We start from the raw sequence: 19,323 nt of genomic DNA on the forward strand, positions 1-19,323 counted from the left end.
AGGCCCTAATTAAATAGAGTAGTGATATTCACATCACTAATCCTAGTGAGTTAAATGTGTGCTTCCTCTTACAATGCAGCAGTTTTTGCCACAGACTAGTAGGAAAAAGGGGCTGCTCATCTCCTAGAGACCGTTTACTGGAAGGAGGAGAAATTTTTGGCTCAGAATCAGAAGCCAAGAGGACTAACTGTTGGCTCTGGTTAGTGACTGGAAAAGAAAACAAGGTGCCTGCAACAGCTGAGGCTGCTGTTCTTTATCTAGCTGCTGTGGGCCCTTATATCCCTTCTCTTGCCGCTAGAACTTTGCCCTGAAAGAAGCAGCATCTTTCCCTGCCTTTCTTTGCCTGTAATTAAGAGGTTGGAAAAGGGAAACAAGGAAAGGGTAAGGGAATGCTTTTTGCTGGTGGTGTGCTGGTAAAGGGGTCATGTCTAAGGGTAACATTCCTCGTTATTTATGCTTACACAAGTTTTTCCTGAAAGTTTTTCCTTTATTATAGGTGGATTTTTTAATCCTCTAAACACCTTGAAAAAATTTTAATTCATAACATTATCTTTTTAAATGTCTTTTTTATTTAAAACAATTTCTATGGTCAACCCAACTATGGATTATTTAAAGTAAATGGGTTTAGTATTTTTTTCTTTGCTTGTTTTTTACATGACATATTTTTTATAGTTGGATTTTTTTTAAGTAGAACTTTCATGAGTCAGTTCTGAAAAACAAGTGGAATTTACCAATGACTTGTGACTCCCTTCTTTGCTGGGATGTAGATATTTCATTTTTGCAAAGCAAATTAATTTTATAAATGAAGGCTGCTTTCTGCTTATGGCAAAATTGATTTACTTTCCTATCTTTTCCCTTTTGCCAAACTACCAAATAGTCCAAATGCTTTGGCCTACTTTATCTCAAATATAATTGTGTGTGATTTTTAAACATTCAAACAAAAACATGCTTTTTATTCTATAGAATTTATGGAATACTAAATGTCATTTAACAGAAGTTCATATAATATGTGATTGAAATGGTGTCTTGAAGCACATAAAAATTATCTTAATTTTAGTGAGGAGAATTAAGGGGAAGAAATGTCTTATTTTTGAGAAAAAGAGGCATCAGATTGAGTAAGTTTGTTTTTCGTACATTTAAGTGGAAGTGCTTTATATCTGTATATAGCATTCATATTTAAGTATTGAGATTTTTAAACTTGGTAACCAGTTCTGACAGATCAGTATTTCCAAATTAAAACTTGACTCTCATTTGTCATCTGGATCCCACCCTGTATCTTTAGTGTCCTCTGAGACTTCCTGAAACCCAATCACAGAGAAGCAATCACAAGTATCTAGCCTTAGTTTTTTAATATTCATTAGTTATACATTATTATTAATTATTCAAATTATTAAAGGAAAAATTACTTTAAGAATACTCTAGAACTCATAACCTTGCAAAACCCTTGCTGTTCTATTTCTGTAAGGTTTCTTTTGTAAATATTTAACTTACATTCAAATAGACTTTTATGACAGTAATAATTTAATACTTATTCTTCCAGCTTTCCTCGCCCTGTGAAGACTACTTGGTTAAATAGAAATGCACCAGCACAAAACAAAGATTCTGTGATTCCTACTCTTGAAAGTGTGGTCTTTGGTATTAACTACACAAAACAGTTATCACCAGATGTAAGAACTGAATATGTTTATAAATCTTTTTCCTTCTTATTTTAAAAGAATTGTATTTAACTGTTTTATCTGTCTATGTCGATATTTCTTTTATTAATTGAGCTCAGCAACTTATAGATCTAATTAAATATGATCTTAACAAATTGGTTTGTTCCAATTGTTTATTATGAAAAATAACCTGATACTTTAAAATCGTACCAGATTGAGTGGATAGAGATCTTTGATAGACAGTGCTTTTTTTTTAACTTGTTACCATCACCCCTTGCTCTCTTAACAGGACAGGTCGAATCATTCCAAAGGAGCCTTTAAAAAACAATTGCCAGAGTTGAGACCTAACTTAGAGTAGTACAAGAACAGCCATTACTATAAAAGGAAAGGGGGCTTATACTATAAAAGCAGATAGAGTGTCTGTCCCTCAGTCCAAGTGTGATATGAATCTCAGGTTTTCCAAAATTATGATTTAATATGCTTGTTATAAAAATCCACTGTAACTGAAATTACTAGGGTCGTATTTCTTGTGTTTAAATTTGCTTGTGTGAACAACCCTCTAAAATATTCCTGAATTTCTTATATGTTTTAGAATAACTTTAATTGGCAGGTGCTTAGGTATTTTTTCTTTATTTTTCCAAGTTTCAAGCATAATATTTTTAGATTTTGGCTACTAATACTCTGTATCCCAAATCTGTTCTTTGTTTAGGGTTGCAGCTTCATCATTGCAGACTCCTTCCTACATCATGCCTATCATTTTCATTATACTCTTTGTGCCACTTTGCTGCTAGCCTTCAAGGGATTGCACAACTACTTCATTACGGTAACAGAAGAGATTCCCTCTTGTCAGAAACTAGAACTGGGTATGTCAAAAGTAGCCAGCCCTATTCTACAGTTCGAGTCATTCTCATCATTCTTATATTGCTAGTTATCAGCTTCACCATAGTTTTTCTATACTAAAGCTAATGTTTATGTGCCTCACTTCTACTTTTTTCTCAATTCCATCTTTTTCAACCCTTGAAATTACTTTCTGCAATTTAAAAATGTTTTTTATAATATCGAGAAATAAATTCTTGGTGGTAAGTTTGAAATGAGTATTTTGATAGATTTTTTTTTAAATGTCAATATATTCTGTATATAATCATAGGAAGGTAAATTAAATGTGTATTTCCAAATTTTTAACAGTCTAAGCAGAGTGGGACATTTTTATATATATTTGATTTTAACTTATCTCAGATCTCTTCCTTTTATATCACTTCAGGAAACAATAACATTATTCAGTGTTTTATTGTTTTGAAAATTATTTAAATCATTAAAAATCAAACTTCAGTTTTAATCCCAGAGTAAGTCTGTGTATATGTTATAGTACATAATAAAAATTATGCTCCCTTGATTTTTTTATACTATTTGTAGTTTGCAAAGTGCTTCTACATATATTATTTTGCAGAAGATAAATTATTGGGATTGGCAAAATAAGTTTTTATTAACACTTTTTGTGTCAGTTTTTTTAAGCTTTTATTTTAAAATATAAGCTAGTAGCTCATCATAAAAAAGCACATATTAATTATGCCTTCAGAATAAATCATTTTTATCATTACATATTTGAATAAACAGGAATTGCTTTTTAAATTTTACTTAATCAGTATCCTTTGTTTATTCCATTAGTCCACAAGGATCTCAGTCTTAATATTGATGCACTTTCTAAAATAGTCACTGTTATTGAAAATAGTTCTTGCATTTGAGACTAATTCAGCTATTTTTATAATTGTCTGTTTGGGGTTACAAAAGAATAGAAAAAAAATTTAAGGATTTGTACCCTACTTACATTCAGCTGTAGGAAAATGCTGGATATTGAGACACTGCATATCAGCAACTACTGTAGTCTCTAGTGGATTTGATTAATTCCATTATTGTCAGTTCAGTTCATACTTTCTTGACTAGACACAGATATCACTAAATTGACTGTTTAACATGTAATATTTTCAAATGAAAAAACACACAAACCACACTTTAACCAGAAAAAATATTTCTAAAAGAAAGTGTATTTATTGGTAAAATTTATAATTAGTAATCAAACAAACCTTTCTGTTTTCAAAGACAGAGTTTACAAAAAAAAAGTTTTATTTCAAATAGCTTAGACAGGGTTAGCACTTTATTACTAATCTTTTGATCTAACTTCAGCATTATAATTGATTTATTTATAAGATTTTTAGTTTTCTCTCAGGGAAGAGAGGCCTTTATGTCTTATATATGCAACTGTGGGGCTTAGACGTGTAATATAGGAAATATAGTAAAAGAGCCCTTATATTTAATTTCAGTAGTTAGTTACTTTATATCAACTTTATTCCAAATTACTTGCTTAAAATACTTTATCAAAAAATATAATTCTAAAGCAAACCCAGACTTTAGTTTTAAACAACAAAATAACAGAAATAGAATAAAATTATTAGTACCTTACATATATATTTACTCAAAATATATTTGTTGAATGAGTGAGTGAATGAATGAATGAATAGCACAATACAGTTTTTGTTGAAGAAGCACAGGTATCAAAACATAGCTATAACAGTTTCCTAGGGATTTTTAAAATCAAGATTCAGCTTCAATAAATATTTATTGGTAATACTTTATGTAATACTTTATGTCGTTCTTAAACTTTCCTTTACTATTTATATTTTCTTTTCTCTTTATTATGAATTTTAGTTTATTCTTGAATGCATGTTCTAGGTAAACATCTAAAAAATGCCATTAACTATCCAAAATAAAAGTATTTGTTGCATATTCTGACATTGTGTATTTTTATCCTAACAAAATAATTATTGTCGGCACTAATATATTTACATAACATACTGTTGACTAGACATCACTGTATTTACCAATTTAAATAGTGGATATAAAGTAGTTCTTGATTAGAGAATATTATATTTCCTTCTATTATTTAGTACTTTTCTTGAGTTTTCAAATAAGCATATGTTTAAAATTCTTAAGCTCCACCATGCTTTGAAAAATGTATCTAAACTCTGTTCCTTCCCTTAAAATAATGCCTTGAATTCCTTTCTGCTTTTTTGCCTTTTTCTTTTCTCCTAGAAGAATGATGTACATTTTTTGATGTCATATGGTTAAGTATTTTTTGTGCAAGGAGGTCACTAAAAATGAGAGTCAGGATTTCTGGAATCTAGGTTTTGACAAGTCACTAACCTTTGTGAGCCCTAGTATCTATACTTGTAAAAGCAGAGATTTGAACTAGTTGATTTCTGAGATCCCTGACAGTACTAAAATTCTGAGTCTAAGTAATTAAAACATAAAAATAATATTACGAAATGTTCAGTGACACATACATTTAAATAGAAAAAAACCCAAAGTAATATAAACTTGAATGTACATCATTTGTAATTCTGATAAGCTCATTAACTAACTAACTGCACTATCAGATCGATACTAAGTCTGTTATTAACAAGTTGGAAAATTCTAGTAAATTTTGTTGTAAAAGGAGTGTAGTAACTAGTGCTGTGTGCAATCCTTACAACTAGCCAAGGCCAACATGCAGGTCCTATATGAGCGCCTTCTCAGAAGACAACAGCCACGAACCCAGAAAGACACCTGTCTAGGTATGTTTACAAAGAAGCTAAGTAAATAATCCCTTTTAATTAGTATAAAATTTTGCCTTAAACTTGTGTCAAATTTCATAAGTATATATTTATTAACATAGTATGTTCCCACCACTCTTATTTAAAGAACTTAACTTTAGCATCGGTTTGGTTTGTAGATAAGTTTTGGTTAATTTATTAATTAATTTGTAATATTGAAGTTTTTATTTAAAACTGGAAATGGTGAAATCATTTTCTAGACTTTTTCAAAAAGTTTCTACAAAGAGCACTTTTTCGAAACCATATTTATTGCCAAAATTTGTTGGTTTAATGATATTGCCTTAAATTTGTTCAAAGTAATTTTAACTTTGGATAGGCCTAATGTTAATGAAATGTTATTTAAAAACTAAAGCTAGTTTCTTGCATTGCAGAAATAAGGAAACATTCTCGGTATCTGGTTTTGTTTTTTTAGTCAATTTGTATTTATTTTTATTGTTCCAAATAAAAAAAACAAAATAACGTCAAAACACCACTATTCAGATCTGTTATATATGTTAAGGAAAATATTCTGAGTTTATTATTTAATTTATATATTTCCATATATATAGATTTTTGTTCTTAAATAGCAATAGTATTTAATTTATTACTGTATTTCTGTTAGTATGTTAAAAGTTTTTACTTTGTGTTGAGTAGACCATCACAATCACATTTTTAAAAAATTATAAGAAACTGTAGAAATAAATAAATAAGTAAACAATATTTATATCTCAGTTTTCAGAAGCATGGACAAAAGGAAGTTAAGCCAAAATTTTTCTCAATATTTCTCAGATGAAAACTAGCTCAGAAATATTTAAGTTGTGATTTTACTAAAACTGTTAAGAGAAACTTATTTTCTGGTCAGGAAGGAAAAAAGAAAGATTAAAAAATTATGTTATAGTCATTCTTTTTGTAATATGGTTTTATGTTCTCATATGAAATTACTATAAAATTACAGAATTCATAGTATGAAATTGTGGCCATTATGACATTTTAGCGTTCTTTTTAGCGATTAAAGTGTACTTCTAATTTAACCTAGCACTGTGTTGACATTTTCTGAGCTGTGTCATAAATATCTATTGAATGAATGGATAGATGAATGGATGGATAGATTTAGAAAATAAATGTAAGATACATGTACGCTTTGACGTAGCAACCCTATTTCTGTTAACCTGTGTCATAGAAATAGTACTTTTATGTAAAGGTATATGTACAAGCATGTTTACTGCAGTATTGTTCTTAGTCACAAAACTCTAAGCAAAGACAAATGCCCCTCATTTGGGCAAAAAGTGGAATATGGAAATCGTGATGCACCCACATCAAGGAATATTATGTAGCCATTTAAAAACATGCTGTATAACTAGATACCAGACTTTCGTGGAGTACTGCTGAGAGAAAAAAGCAAGTTGCAGAAAACTGTGTAAAATACAGTCTCATTTTTGTAGAACAGTGACTCCAAAACGCATTTATTTGAGAAATATGGAAGGATATGTTCTAGATTATAAACTTGGACTAGCGAGAGGAGCCAGGCCCCCAAAGTGAATTTATATGAGATAATCATCATATTTATGTATTTCTATAAAATTGTGTACATGGATTGTATATCATTATTTTTTAAATAATTAAAATAGAATTTTAAACTCAGTTAAAAATCCTAAGTGATTTTGAAATCATTTTAATTCTCAGATTTTGAAGTTAAGTTTTGCTTTTAAATATTCCTTAAGATGTTTGCATTGAAGTAGCTCACATTAGCCATAATGCAAATGCACCAGTTTATTCATTTAGGTTCTTCTATGCAAACATTAGAGAAATGTATCAAAACTTAAAAAGTTCATCCAAACCCATGACCTTCGTGTTATAAGGCTGTGCTCTTACCAAATGAGCTAACCGGCCAGCCTATTTTCATATTTTTAAAATTCAGAGGTAGCCTAATAAGGTTCATATGTAACCTAATAAGACTTATTTTACTGATTTTCTTCTATCATAGAAAAAATGATGAGTAATGTGAACATCTAGGTGGCATATGGAAGTTGTGATTTTAATGTAGGGTCTGCCGCTGATTTTTTTAGTTTTGGAAAACCTAATATTAGAATTTACTGATCTATCTGATCTTGAAATGATTTATGAAATCTTAGCAAATTTCTGTAGGAATCAACAAGTTGACCAAATTAGTGATCTGTTTTGTGGTATATCTTAATATCTAAATAAGAGTTTTACTTGTATATTTTGTAAATTACAGAATATGTGTTCTACTGGTTTCACTTACCAACAGAGTATTTGTTGTTCACATTCTAGCTTGGTTGGGTTTACCACATAATCATGACTGCTTATTTTATCAGATTTAAATGTTTCTTGTACTTTTTATCAAGTAGTAAACGTTTAGTTCTATAGTGAACTGATTTGTGAATACAGGGATAGCATAGAATGTATTCTTGCCTTTGTGTGAGAATGATCAGTTAAACTTTCTTTTACAATAAGAAAACAAATATATCTAAAGATGATTCTTCAGGCCTTAGATTTCCCTGCAAAAAATAACTAATTAATAAATCTTGATATTCTGTTAGTTTCTGTATTCCTTTGTGTAAATATTACCATTTTAATTGTAAATCTACATATCCACTTTATAGATGAGTATAGTGTACATTAAATAAATCAGAATAGGGTGACAAAAATTTGCCTCAATATAAGAATATCTTATAGAAAACTAAATTTATTAAACTAAATTAGGGGGCCGGCCCGAGGCTCACTTGGGAGAGCGTGGTGCTGACAACACCAAATCAAGGGAAAAGATCCCCTTACCGGTCATCTTTAAAAAAAAAAAAAAAAAAAAAACTAAATTAGAAACTAACTTTTTATTGAAAAAGATTTTGTCATTTATTTTCATTAAATAGCCTACACTCCAGGTATGTTTTAAATATGTTTCAGTTATAAAAATTAATTTCACTTAAACTTTTTAGGAAGAACTTGTGTTTAAAAAGCAAGGTATGTACACATACAACACAAAATGCTAAACTTTACTGGAAATTATAAAATACTAAATGCAGCAAAACATCATTATATGTTTTGTTTTTAGTGTTCAAGTTACTTTACAGATGTAGTTAATATATCTTTGATAGTGTTAGTCTCTTGTGATACCTAAAAGATACTAGCTAATAATCTTAACATAGAATTTAATAATCACATTACCTATGTAATTAATGTATTATTTATGAAAATATACTACATTAAAATTCAATTCATTGAATATAGTTTAGATATTTGTCAATCCTCTGGTTTGTTAAAGGGAATTTAATTTATTTCTGTAATTTCAGAGTTAGTTTTCATATCTAACATTGAAATATTTCCTCTAATTACTCTTTACTCCTTTCAGAGGAAATGGATGTAGAAGCTCGACTTACTGAACTATGTGAAGAAGTTAAGGTACTTGAATTTTTAAAATTCACATCATCAAGTTATTTGAGTGCTTTCTGTTTCTTATTCTGAATATTTTGTCTATTAAAATTTTAATTCATTAATTGTCTTTCCTAAAATGCAAAGATAAAATGATTGGTCATGGTAGAACCACAACTTTGTTAATCAAAATATACATTTGACTTCAGCATAAAGTCAACTTATTTTTTAAAAAGTATTTTATTCTACGTATAAATGAAATGGCAAAGACTAATCAGAAGTGTACATTTTCTTTTTTTAGCTCACTCAAGGGATTTCTGGACAAATTTTTAAATCATCACTTAAAGTTGCATAGATTTGTAAAATGATTTGTATAAAAATGAATATTTATTTTGTCTCAACCAATTAATATGTGTCTCAGACCATTTTCCCAATTCATTCTCACAATTACATTGAATAGATTTTTATTTTCTTTGTTTTCTTTTGTTTGCCAAGAAACGAAATGTTTGGACTATTTTCAGTTAACTATGTGTTCACTCTCGGTCAGCTAAATTAATTGAAGAAATCAAAGGCATGATTCAAATGAAAACGTGTTTGGTTTGAAATGTATTTCTGTATATAAATTTGAATGAGGACTAGACTCTTTTGAAAAAGGTATTTGTCGTCTCCTTAGAAAATTGTACATATGCAGAATATACAAGTAATTTTGTATAGTGTACTAGAGGCCTTCCGCACAGTTCAAATAAGATAAGTATTTTCTTTAAAAAATCACTAATGTTCTTGTAATAGTTGCCCAAGAGAACATTAAACACTTAAAAGTAATCTTAAGATGTGTACAATTAATATGAAAAAATCTACAGTGTTTCACTGAGAGATTAAGGAAATTTGATTAAACATATGATACTCCTATATGGAAAAATAATCACTGAAAGATATGTTTTTCTCACGTTACTTATTTTAATGAGTCCAAATCAAAATCCCATTGGGAATTTTTGACTTTTTAAAAAAAATCATTTGAAGAAATATAAGGATAGCTCAGAAAAGTTTAAAAATAATATAAATGTAGAAGGACTTGCCTAACTGGATACTAAAAAAATATAATAATGGAAATAAGGTAGGAATTCTCTAAAAGAATAGAAAGACAAGTCAGAGGAACTAAACAGCACTAAAATAGTCACTAATATGTTTAACAACTACGCATACGATAAAATATCAAGAACATTGGGGTTTATAAGCAGTGTGGTAAACTTAGCTCTTCATACCATGCCACAGAAGAGATTTTAAATGGACGAAAGAGTTAAATGCTGAAAAAAATGACATATACAGGTAAATATAAGTAATCTGATCTTGAGATATGAAATGACTCCTTCAGACTTAACAGTAAAGGACAAAATAAAATAAAGTATTGATGATTTGAAACTTCTTTATAACAAAATACACTATAAATAAAGTTGAAAGAAAGCAAAAGACTGGAAGAGAATGTTTGCAATATTGAAAAGAGGAGAATGATTAATGCTCATAGTATACAAGGAGCTCCCGTGTATCAATTTCAAAACAACATTCTTATGAAAAGGGGGTACACAGAGGCAATGTACAAAAAAGGCAATTCTTAGCAGAACAAGTTAGCTACTGAAATATACTCGTTCTTACTGAAAACAAGGAAAATGCAGATTTAAACAGGGTGTTTTTTGTTTCTTTTCTTTTGTTCATGAAATTTGCAAAAATGAAAGGGACTGCTAATCTCCATTGTTGTTCATAAGGGTGTAGGGAAACTAGTATCTTCATATGCCATTGGTGATGATATAAATTGGTAGAATACTTTTTGAGATCAATTCAGTAATCTACTTCAAAAACATTTATTAAATGCACATTACCTCGACACAACACTTTTTATTGAATAATCTATTCTACAAAAGTACACGTGTGCACAAAGATGAATATAAAGAATTGCAGCATTAATTATTATTAACTCCCATGTGGCCATTTAAAAGAATTAGGTGGATTTCTATTCATTCACATGGATTATTTAATCCAGGAAATATTTATTGTCAATCTGCCAGTTACTGTTTTCATGCCGAAAAGCCCTTCAGCATATATTAATTGAAAAAAACTATGAATAATATGATTTCATACATATATAAAACTCTTAATAGCTAGGGCTGTATTTAATTGTGTTTATGTGATAACATATAAAATACTTGAAAGGATGTTCCAAGTGTTAACAGTAATACAGAAAAGAGTAGTATTTTTAGGATGAGGATTGTAAAGGGGAGTTTTTATTCTTTACTCTATATGCATCTATATCAAATTTTTAAAAATAATACATATGTATTCATATATTACTAATAAATTTTTTTTATATACGCATATGTCGGGTCTGCCACCGGCTGACCCGAACAGCCCTTGCCTTGCTATCAGTCCCTCCCTTGGTGTCCCATCTGGTGGGCGGGCGGGTTGCCCAGATTCCTCTATCCCAGTCCCCGTTGAGAGGAAACGGAGGAAGAGAGCCGTGAAGAGAGGTGAGCACAGCCGCCGGCCCAAACCAGCCCGTTAAAGAACACTCAGACGTGGCGGGGGTTCTGTCAAGCAGTTCCGTTTAATACCACACAAGCACTTGTTTTTATAAGCATATGGCAAAGGGGGAGGGTGAAGGGGATTTCCTATCTGTAGCCTATCATTTTAAAGGTTAAGCAATCATGCGCCTGGATCCAATGCTTTGCTGTAGCGATCACGCAGTAAGCACGAGCTCGGAAGTGCATCTGGGCCAATAAGGGCTATGGCAAAGTTCTCACGGACACTCCCACCTCACTTCCTCCGGACACCATCTTAGGCTGCCACGTTAATACACCCTTGTGGGCCCATAATGGCGCCACTTGTAATGTCACTTAAGGTGGCGTTAGTTTTTAAGGCCCGGCATCTCCCCCTTTTTGTTTTAATAAGGCAGCTGGAGGTGGCTAACCTTCCCAGCCTCGCCTCCATTTGCTCTGGTGGCTGTGCCTGTCTTAGGTTGTTTCCCTCTGGAAATCTTACCCGTCATTGACTATCCAGCCAAGCAGGGGTGGGGTGGAGCCTTACAGATTGGCGTTGATTTTTTGAAGGGCCATATTGACCCAAGGGCTGTCAGGGCTTTCATTATGGGCCACCTCCTCTACCACCTGGGTGAGCATTACGAGAGAAGTGGTGTTGCGCCTTATAAGGGACACAACCTGGCGAATGGCATGAGGCCCCAAGATGATTAAGACAAGGAAAATGGCTAGGGGGCCCACCAGGGAGGACAGCAAGGTGGTGAGCCACGGGGAACTTGAAAACCGGCTTTGGAACCAGTTACTGTTGGCTTCTCGCTCTTTTTTGCACTTTTCTAGCCCTTCTCTAAGCTTAGCTAGGGAATCTTTTACCACTCCAGAGTGGTCGGCGTAGAAGCAACACTCTTCTTTGAGGGTGGCACATAGCTCTCCTTGTTGTAGAAATAGCAGATCCAATCCACATCTGTTCTGTAGCGGTTTATATGACCTCCCAGGTTTGGTTGGCTGGCTCATGGGGACCTCCCCTGGTGGCAGAGACCCTAGTCCTTGTTGACCTGAGGAGGGCGGCCACTTGGAGCATCCACAAAGGGTTCATAATGCAGTCTGAAACATACAAACAATAAACTCCTCAAGGTCCTCAGTACCCTGGGTGTCTGGCAAGAACTTAAGATTTTTGGCTGGGACCCATATAGGGGTTGACTCACTGAGGGAGAAGACACAACCAAACCCTCGACCTATAGTTAGCAACGGGTCAGGGCCCCTCCACTGGCCTTTTAAGGGGTCTTTCCACCACACTTGGATTTCCGGGTGCGGTGGTTGAGCTGACCAGTGTTTCTGGAAGGCAGACGAGTTCATTTTTGGAAAAATTTAAGATGTTTAAAGTTAGGAGTGCCTGTCCCAACTGCTTATGAGGGCTGGTGACTCCCCCTTTTTGTTTTAATAATTGATATTTTAGGCATTGGTGATGCCATCCAACAATGGCTTGTCCTTGGGGGTTATAGGGAATTCCTGTAGTATGTTTAATGTTCCATTGTATTAAGAATTCTTGTAAGGCTTTGCTAGAAAAACAAGGCCCATTATCTGTTTTAATTTGTGCTGGCAGCCCTAAGGTGGCAAAACACTGCAGTAGGTGATTTTTTGCATGCTTGGAAACTTCACCTGCGTGTGCTGTGGCCTAACACACGTGTGAATAGGTGTCAACGGACACAAAAACGTATTTGAGTTTCCCAAAAGGCGGGAAGTGAGTTACATCAGTTTGCCACAGCACATTAGGCTTGAGTCCCCTAGGATTGACCCCTGGCGGTTGTAAGGGGGGTACTTGCAGATAAGGAAGGCATGACTTGCATGTGTGTACAATACTTTTTAGCTGTGAAATAGGTATATTTAGAAACCTGGTATGTAGACCTCACCAGTTTACATGAGTTAAAGTGTGTAGTTGGCTGGCACTATCTATTGTATATATTTTAGAGCCCTGAGAGGCAAGAGTGTCTGCCTTGGCATTTCCAGTGGCTAGAAATCCTGGCATCCCTTGATGACCCCGAAGGTGCTGAACAAAAATAGAGTTATTGCGGCCTTGTAAGGTACTCCTTACTTGTATCATAAGGGAGGAAATGGGATTACAATCTAAGCAAATGTGGGCTCCCGGAAGCCCAGAGAGAAGATTGGCTGCATATAAGCTGTCTGTAAAAAGGTTAATGGGGTCTGGCACCTTTTGCAGGGCTAGGAGTATAGCGAGCAGCTCTTTGTATTGTGCCGACCCGTCACGGGTGAAAATGAGTAGCGGGGGCCGCCTGTGATGTGGTGCGTGGGGGGTTGTAAATAATTACAGCAGCCCGTGATTTGCCACGGTCCGTGAAGACATTGTAGGCGTCTACCAGGGGTTTGGCGACAAAAAGCTGTGGGTTAGTCCATGACAGCTCTTTGAAGGCAGAGACCCATTTATTGTTGCCATAGTGGCAGTCAACAACCCCGAGATACCCTTCCAGAGCCAGTGCCAGCCGGTTTTGATATTGAGCTAACCATGTAAAATCTGCCAAGCGGAAGGGGACGACGATTTTCTATGGTTCCTTTGCGAAACATCTTAGTGAGCATTCCCTTCCTTTCATTATTAGGTCAGCGGCTTGGTTCAGAGTGGTGTACACCTGGGGGGCCCCTCCTAGGGATAAGTGTACCCATTGGAGTGGCTCCCCCCTTTGGATTAGGGCAGCCATGTATGTGGTGTTAGTGGCTATGAACCATAACTATAGGGGACTCAGGGTCATAGCGTTTCAACTGGGCGCTGTTTAGGAGATCTTGGACTGACTTTAAAAGCTGACGGCACTCAGGCGGGAGCATGAAGCGGGTGCTGGGGTCAGAGGCGTGCAACAGGGCAAACAGGAACGAGCTGGCCAGTGGAAAAGAGGATCCACGAGCGTAGCCAATTTATTTCGCCTAGAAGCTTTTGTAATTGAGGGAGAGTATACGAGTTTGAGATGGTTAGCTGAGGCTTTAATGGGCAGCCTTTTCTAAAGTTAAAAGTGTGCCCAGAATGGGGGTATGGTCTGGACCTTATCGGCTGACACCTGTAACCCCCGTTTAGTCAAGCAGGAGAGAGTTAGGCTGAGCGCCTGAGATAAGTCCGTGGGTGTTGGTGCCCCAAGAATTATGTCATCCATGTAAAGATAAAGAACTACATGTGGCAGCTGTCTTACAGGATTAAGCAACTGAGAGACAAACATTTGGCAAAATGAGGGACTATTAGCCATGTCTTGGGGAAGCACCACCCACTCAAACCACTGATCAAGACACTGAAAGTTTACGGAGGGGATAGAAAAGGCAAACTTTTCACAATCATTCGGATGCAGTGGAATGGAGAAAAAGTAGTCCTTGATATCTATAGTTACTAGGTATAAGTTGCTTGGTATAGCGGGGGTCCATGGCAGTCCTCTCTGGCGTGCCCTGAAGGATCATTCTTTTATTGACCTCTCTCTCTAAGGTCTTGTAGCATTCTCCACTTTCCAGAGGCCTTTTTGATTACAAATACTGGAGTATTCCAGGGGCTAGTGTATGGGCGAATATGCCCTGCTTGGAGCTGCTCATCGACAATTTGTTGTAGGGCCTGTAATTTATTATGAGGAAATGGTCACTCCTCTACCCAAACTGGGGTCCCATTTACCCAACAGGTGGCGGGCACCAGGGGAGCAGTGGCCTCTAGGATTGGGGGTGACCGGCCATCTGTTTATGAGGGGTTTCTGGGAACTTGACCCTGGGGAGAGGCAGATGGTTTCTTAGGTCCCAAAAAATGGGGTCCCTCCTATAGTTTGGGAAACAGGGGAGATTAAACTGTTGCTGATACTCCTCCTCATCTAGGATATCTTCATAAAGGGCCTTATGGTCAGTGGTAATGAAAGCGTCTGCTTGGCCTAGAACATCTTGGCCTAACAGGTTGGCTGCCAATCTGGCAGCAATGAGAGGTTTTACTTCCACTTTTGTGCCATCAGCATCTTCCCAGTGAAGGATTTTATGGGTTTCCCACGTTGTGGTTTTTCCCCTACCCCTAAAATTCGGGGGCCTGGAACTAACTTCCAGCTTGAAGGGACTTCTTCCCGTGTAAGGACTGTTCGATCCGCCCCCGTGTCAACAAGGCATCCAAACTCTGCCTTGAATTTTAAGATTCATTTTTGGTCTTAAACCAGGGACTATAGGTATAGTCCAATAAGCCTGGGGTGCTGGCCGCCTGGTAGGGTCTGGAGGCGCTGGCTTTGTATCCCCTTGGGGTGATGGGGCTGGGGATTGCCCCTCCTCTAGTTTAAAGCCTTTCCGTCCTTGTCAAACTTAGACTGGCACTCAAGCTTCCAATGAAGCCCCTTACCGCACCTAGGGCACGGCGTAGAGGGAAGGTTTTTATTTTTCCAGTTGGGACAGTCCCTTTTGAAATGACCTTGTTCCCCACAGCCATAACATTGACCCCTATGGGAGAGTTGGCTGGGGCTCTCCTTAGGGATCCTGACACTAAGAGCCTGGGTCATAGCACCTGCAAGGGTTTCCGCTTGAGCTTGTAGAGCGGAAGTTAAGGCCCTGGTTTGTTGTTGGTAGCTTCCAACGTCTCTACTGGCAATGACCCACTTTTCCATAGAACGATCTTTGAGCCCAGCACAGGCAAGCTTGTGGTCCGCAGTCATGCCGTCCCACACTAGCATTTTTACAAACTGGTCCCAGAGAGGACCTGGGGGAAACTTTCTCTGTATGCTCAGTTCCACCCGAACTATGAAAGAGGGCAGGTCCTCGGAGGGTCGCTGGGTGACCCCGGCCATTGCGGGCTCACTGAGCCCTTCAGCCAACTTTTTTCCATGCGGCTAACGCTGTTGCCCTAACCTGGTCCTGGTAGGGGGCTGGGATAGCAGCCTGTTGGATTCCAGTACCAAATTGATCTGCTGTTCCAGACAGCATGCCGAAGCTGATAGGAATGGGTGGGTTGGCAGCTTGATTTATCTCTGCCTGCACACGGCATTCTTCTTTAAAGAAGGCGCAGAATTTGATAAACAAATTTGGAGGGAGGACAACCTTACAGAGCATTTTCCAATCTTGGGTCGTGCAGGGTTGGTGCGCTAAGCCCTGGAGGATGGTTTCTGCCCATGGGGAATTGGGCCCATCCTCTACGACAGCCTTTTTCAGCTCTTTAAGGTCATGAGCTTCCCAAGGGTACCAAGCGGCTGGCCTATTTCCACCGAGGGCAACGTTGACTGGAAAGGCCTGAGGGTCTGCTTGCCCGCACGGGCTGCCGACAGCTGGGGGTTCCCAGCGACCCGTGACAGGAAAAGCCTGCGGCTCTGCCGGGGTGTTTTTAAAGGGGGGCTAGCCTCCTCCACTTCTTCAGGTGCCTCCTTCTCTCCTTCAGCTAGGCTCTGGCAGGATGAGTATGCCGGGAGAGGAGGGTACAGGGTAGGGGCATAGGTATCACTCAATGGCTCAGGGCCTTGCATCGGCAGCTTTGTTTCCTTTTTTCTCTCCTTATCGAACTGCGCCCAATCCCTTTCTGCCCCTTCCTGATGCTGGGGATGGAAGCAAAGCTTTAGGGCAGAGATGGTTGGGTAGAACCCTAAGGGGGGGTCTAGCCCATGACTAATCTCGTTCTTTCTGGCCAGGGTCTGAACCCGGTCCCAAGTCTCATACGAGAACAAGTTGGACGAAGGTGCCCAAGGGGCCACCTGCACCACATGACGCCAGGCATTGGTGGCCGTGGAGTCAGATATTTCTAGGCCTCTGCTTTTTAACATGTACTTTAGAGCTTTGCAGGCTGTCTCGTCACTCTTTCCACACAAGTCTCTCATGTTGCCCCGCGAGGAAGGGACAAAGGGAAGCAACAGGGCAGAGAGGTGCAGGGACTTCCCCCTGTTATGGTACTCACCCTGACCTGCAGGCGGATTGCTTCACGGCGACTACCGCGGTTGCAGGGGACACTTGGTTGGTTGGTCACCCTTCGTCAACCTTCTTTCAGGACCGAGCAGCCGGGGGCCTCACTCGCTCGTCTTTTACCCACGAGTTTTAAAAACGCCTCACACAGGGCACCACTCTGTTGGGTCTGCCACCGGCTGACTCGAATAGCCCTTGCCTTGCTATCAGTCCCTCCCTTGGTGTCCCTTCTGGTGGGCAGGTGTATTGCCCAGATTCCTCTTTCCCCGGTTCCCGTTGAGAGAAGACGGAGGAAGAGAGCCGTGAAAAGAGGTGAGCACAGCCGCCGGCCCAAACCAGCCCGTTAAAGAACACTCAGACGCAGCAGGAGTTCTGTCAAGCAGTTCCGTTTAATACCACACAAGCACTTGTTTTTATAAGCATATGGCAAAGGGGGGGGTGAAGGGGATTTCCTATCTGTAGCCTATCATTTTAAAGGCTAAACGATCATGCGCCTGAATCCAGTGCTTTGCTGTAGCGATCATGCTGTGAGCACGAGCGCGGAAGTGCATCCGGGCCAATAAGGGCTATGGCAAAGTTCCCACGGACTCTCCCACCTTAATTCCTCCGGACACCATCTTAGGCTGCCACGTTAATACACCCTTGTGGGCCCATAATGGCGCCGCTTGTAATGTCACTTAAGGTGGCGTTAGTTTTTAAGGCCTGACATGCATATTTAAATTTTAGTATGTAAATGGACATAATAAAATATAAACTCAACAACCTAGGATAAATTTTGATAAAAGAGTGACAGTATTTGAAATCCTCTCACAAATCAATAAGAACACATGTAATTACCATATTAGGATGGGATAGACACCCAATTACAAAAAAGAGTAATAAATACATGAAAAAATTCAGTCTCATTAATTATCAAGAAAACCAAAATTTAAATACTCTGATACCATTTTTAAACCTATTACATTTTGGCTGTGATTTTTTTTTCCCCTGCCGCCCCCCCAGCTGTGATTTTTAAAATAATATTATGATGATTTTTTGTGATGTGATGAGGTACAGATTCTCAAACCCTGTAGATCTTTTTCAGAAATTAGTTTGGCAATATGTATCCAAAGCCAAAAGCAGTACTCTCAGTCTATACCAAAGAAGTAATCAGAGGTTCATATAAAGATGTACAATATTGTAAAAAGTTAACCTAAATAAATACCTGATGGTAAAATAGTCATACAAATTATGGGACATGCTTAATCTAAGTAAGTTACACAACCTTAAAAATGGTGCTTTCAATGAATGTTTGATGTAGGAAAATGTTTGTATTGTGTTACTAATATGGTCAGTGAAAATGACATAAAACTACATATGATTTTAGCTTTTGCTCTTTGTATATAACTGAAAGAAATTTGAAGCCTGTTGGCTTTCCCTTATTTTCCAAGTCTATAAAAGTAAGCAGTATTTGGTAATCAAATGAGAGTAGTGAATATTATGAAAAAATGTGTATTTATTTAAGACAAGATAATGAATGTTATTTGAAAAATATGCAAATGTAAAGTCGTCTTCTTCGGACATTAATGCATGTAAAAGATCTCATCAAACTTAATTCTGATATCCTTTTTTAACAGAAAAAAGAATTTTATTATTATTTATTTTGAGATTTATTGTAAGAGATTTATGTAAATCAGAAGAGTAAACAGAACCTTGATGCCAGATCCCTAGGATATGAAATTAATAATTTTAAGGTATCAAGATAGCTTTGCTCTCAAGAAAAATAAATTGTGTACTATATTCAGCTTTTGTTAAGATCAAGAGAATTATTTCTACTTGTGTATAGACTAGACTAGGTATAGAGTTGCTTGCCTTACACATTGTTTTATTGATTCAAATGCTTATTCAACTCTTCTTTCTCTACACTCCATTAAAACTATCCTTGGAACAGTAATACTACAGATTTTAGCTTACTTTAGCATACACTTTAATCTCTGTGTTCTTAAGAGAGACATGAAAAATTTGTTAGCTTCATTTTTAATACATTTTTATAAAACCATTTCCTGGGGCAAAACACATCTGTAGATTCGTCATGTGTTGAGTACCTATTCATAATATGCTGCCTCTATCAGCTTCCATTCCAGAATTCTGGAATTTGTAAAAGTTTCCTGAATTTGTTCATAAATTCTAGGAGCTATTTTCTTATCTGAAGCCTGTAATTCCTTATTCTTTCATTTATTTACCCAGTAAATATTTATTGAG

General features: G+C 36.8%; 1 protein-coding gene across 3 annotated transcripts in view; it reads left to right on the forward strand.

Annotated features, from left to right (window-relative positions):
- Window positions 1-19,323, forward strand: part of FAM135A (family with sequence similarity 135 member A) — a 110,746-nt gene that overhangs the window by 50,758 nt on the left and 40,665 nt on the right. For all 3 annotated transcript variants that reach the window (XM_063096358.1, XM_063096357.1, XM_063096359.1), the window contains exons 10-13: window positions 1,541-1,667; window positions 2,365-2,518; window positions 5,186-5,263; window positions 8,649-8,698. In XM_063096358.1, the coding sequence (XP_062952428.1) occupies window positions 1,541-1,667; window positions 2,365-2,518; window positions 5,186-5,263; window positions 8,649-8,698 (409 nt within the window). The remainder of the gene's footprint in view (window positions 1-1,540; window positions 1,668-2,364; window positions 2,519-5,185; window positions 5,264-8,648; window positions 8,699-19,323) is intronic.

Source organism: Cynocephalus volans, chromosome 5 (assembly GCF_027409185.1).
Source record: "Cynocephalus volans isolate mCynVol1 chromosome 5, mCynVol1.pri, whole genome shotgun sequence".
NCBI lineage: Eukaryota > Metazoa > Chordata > Mammalia > Dermoptera > Cynocephalidae > Cynocephalus > Cynocephalus volans.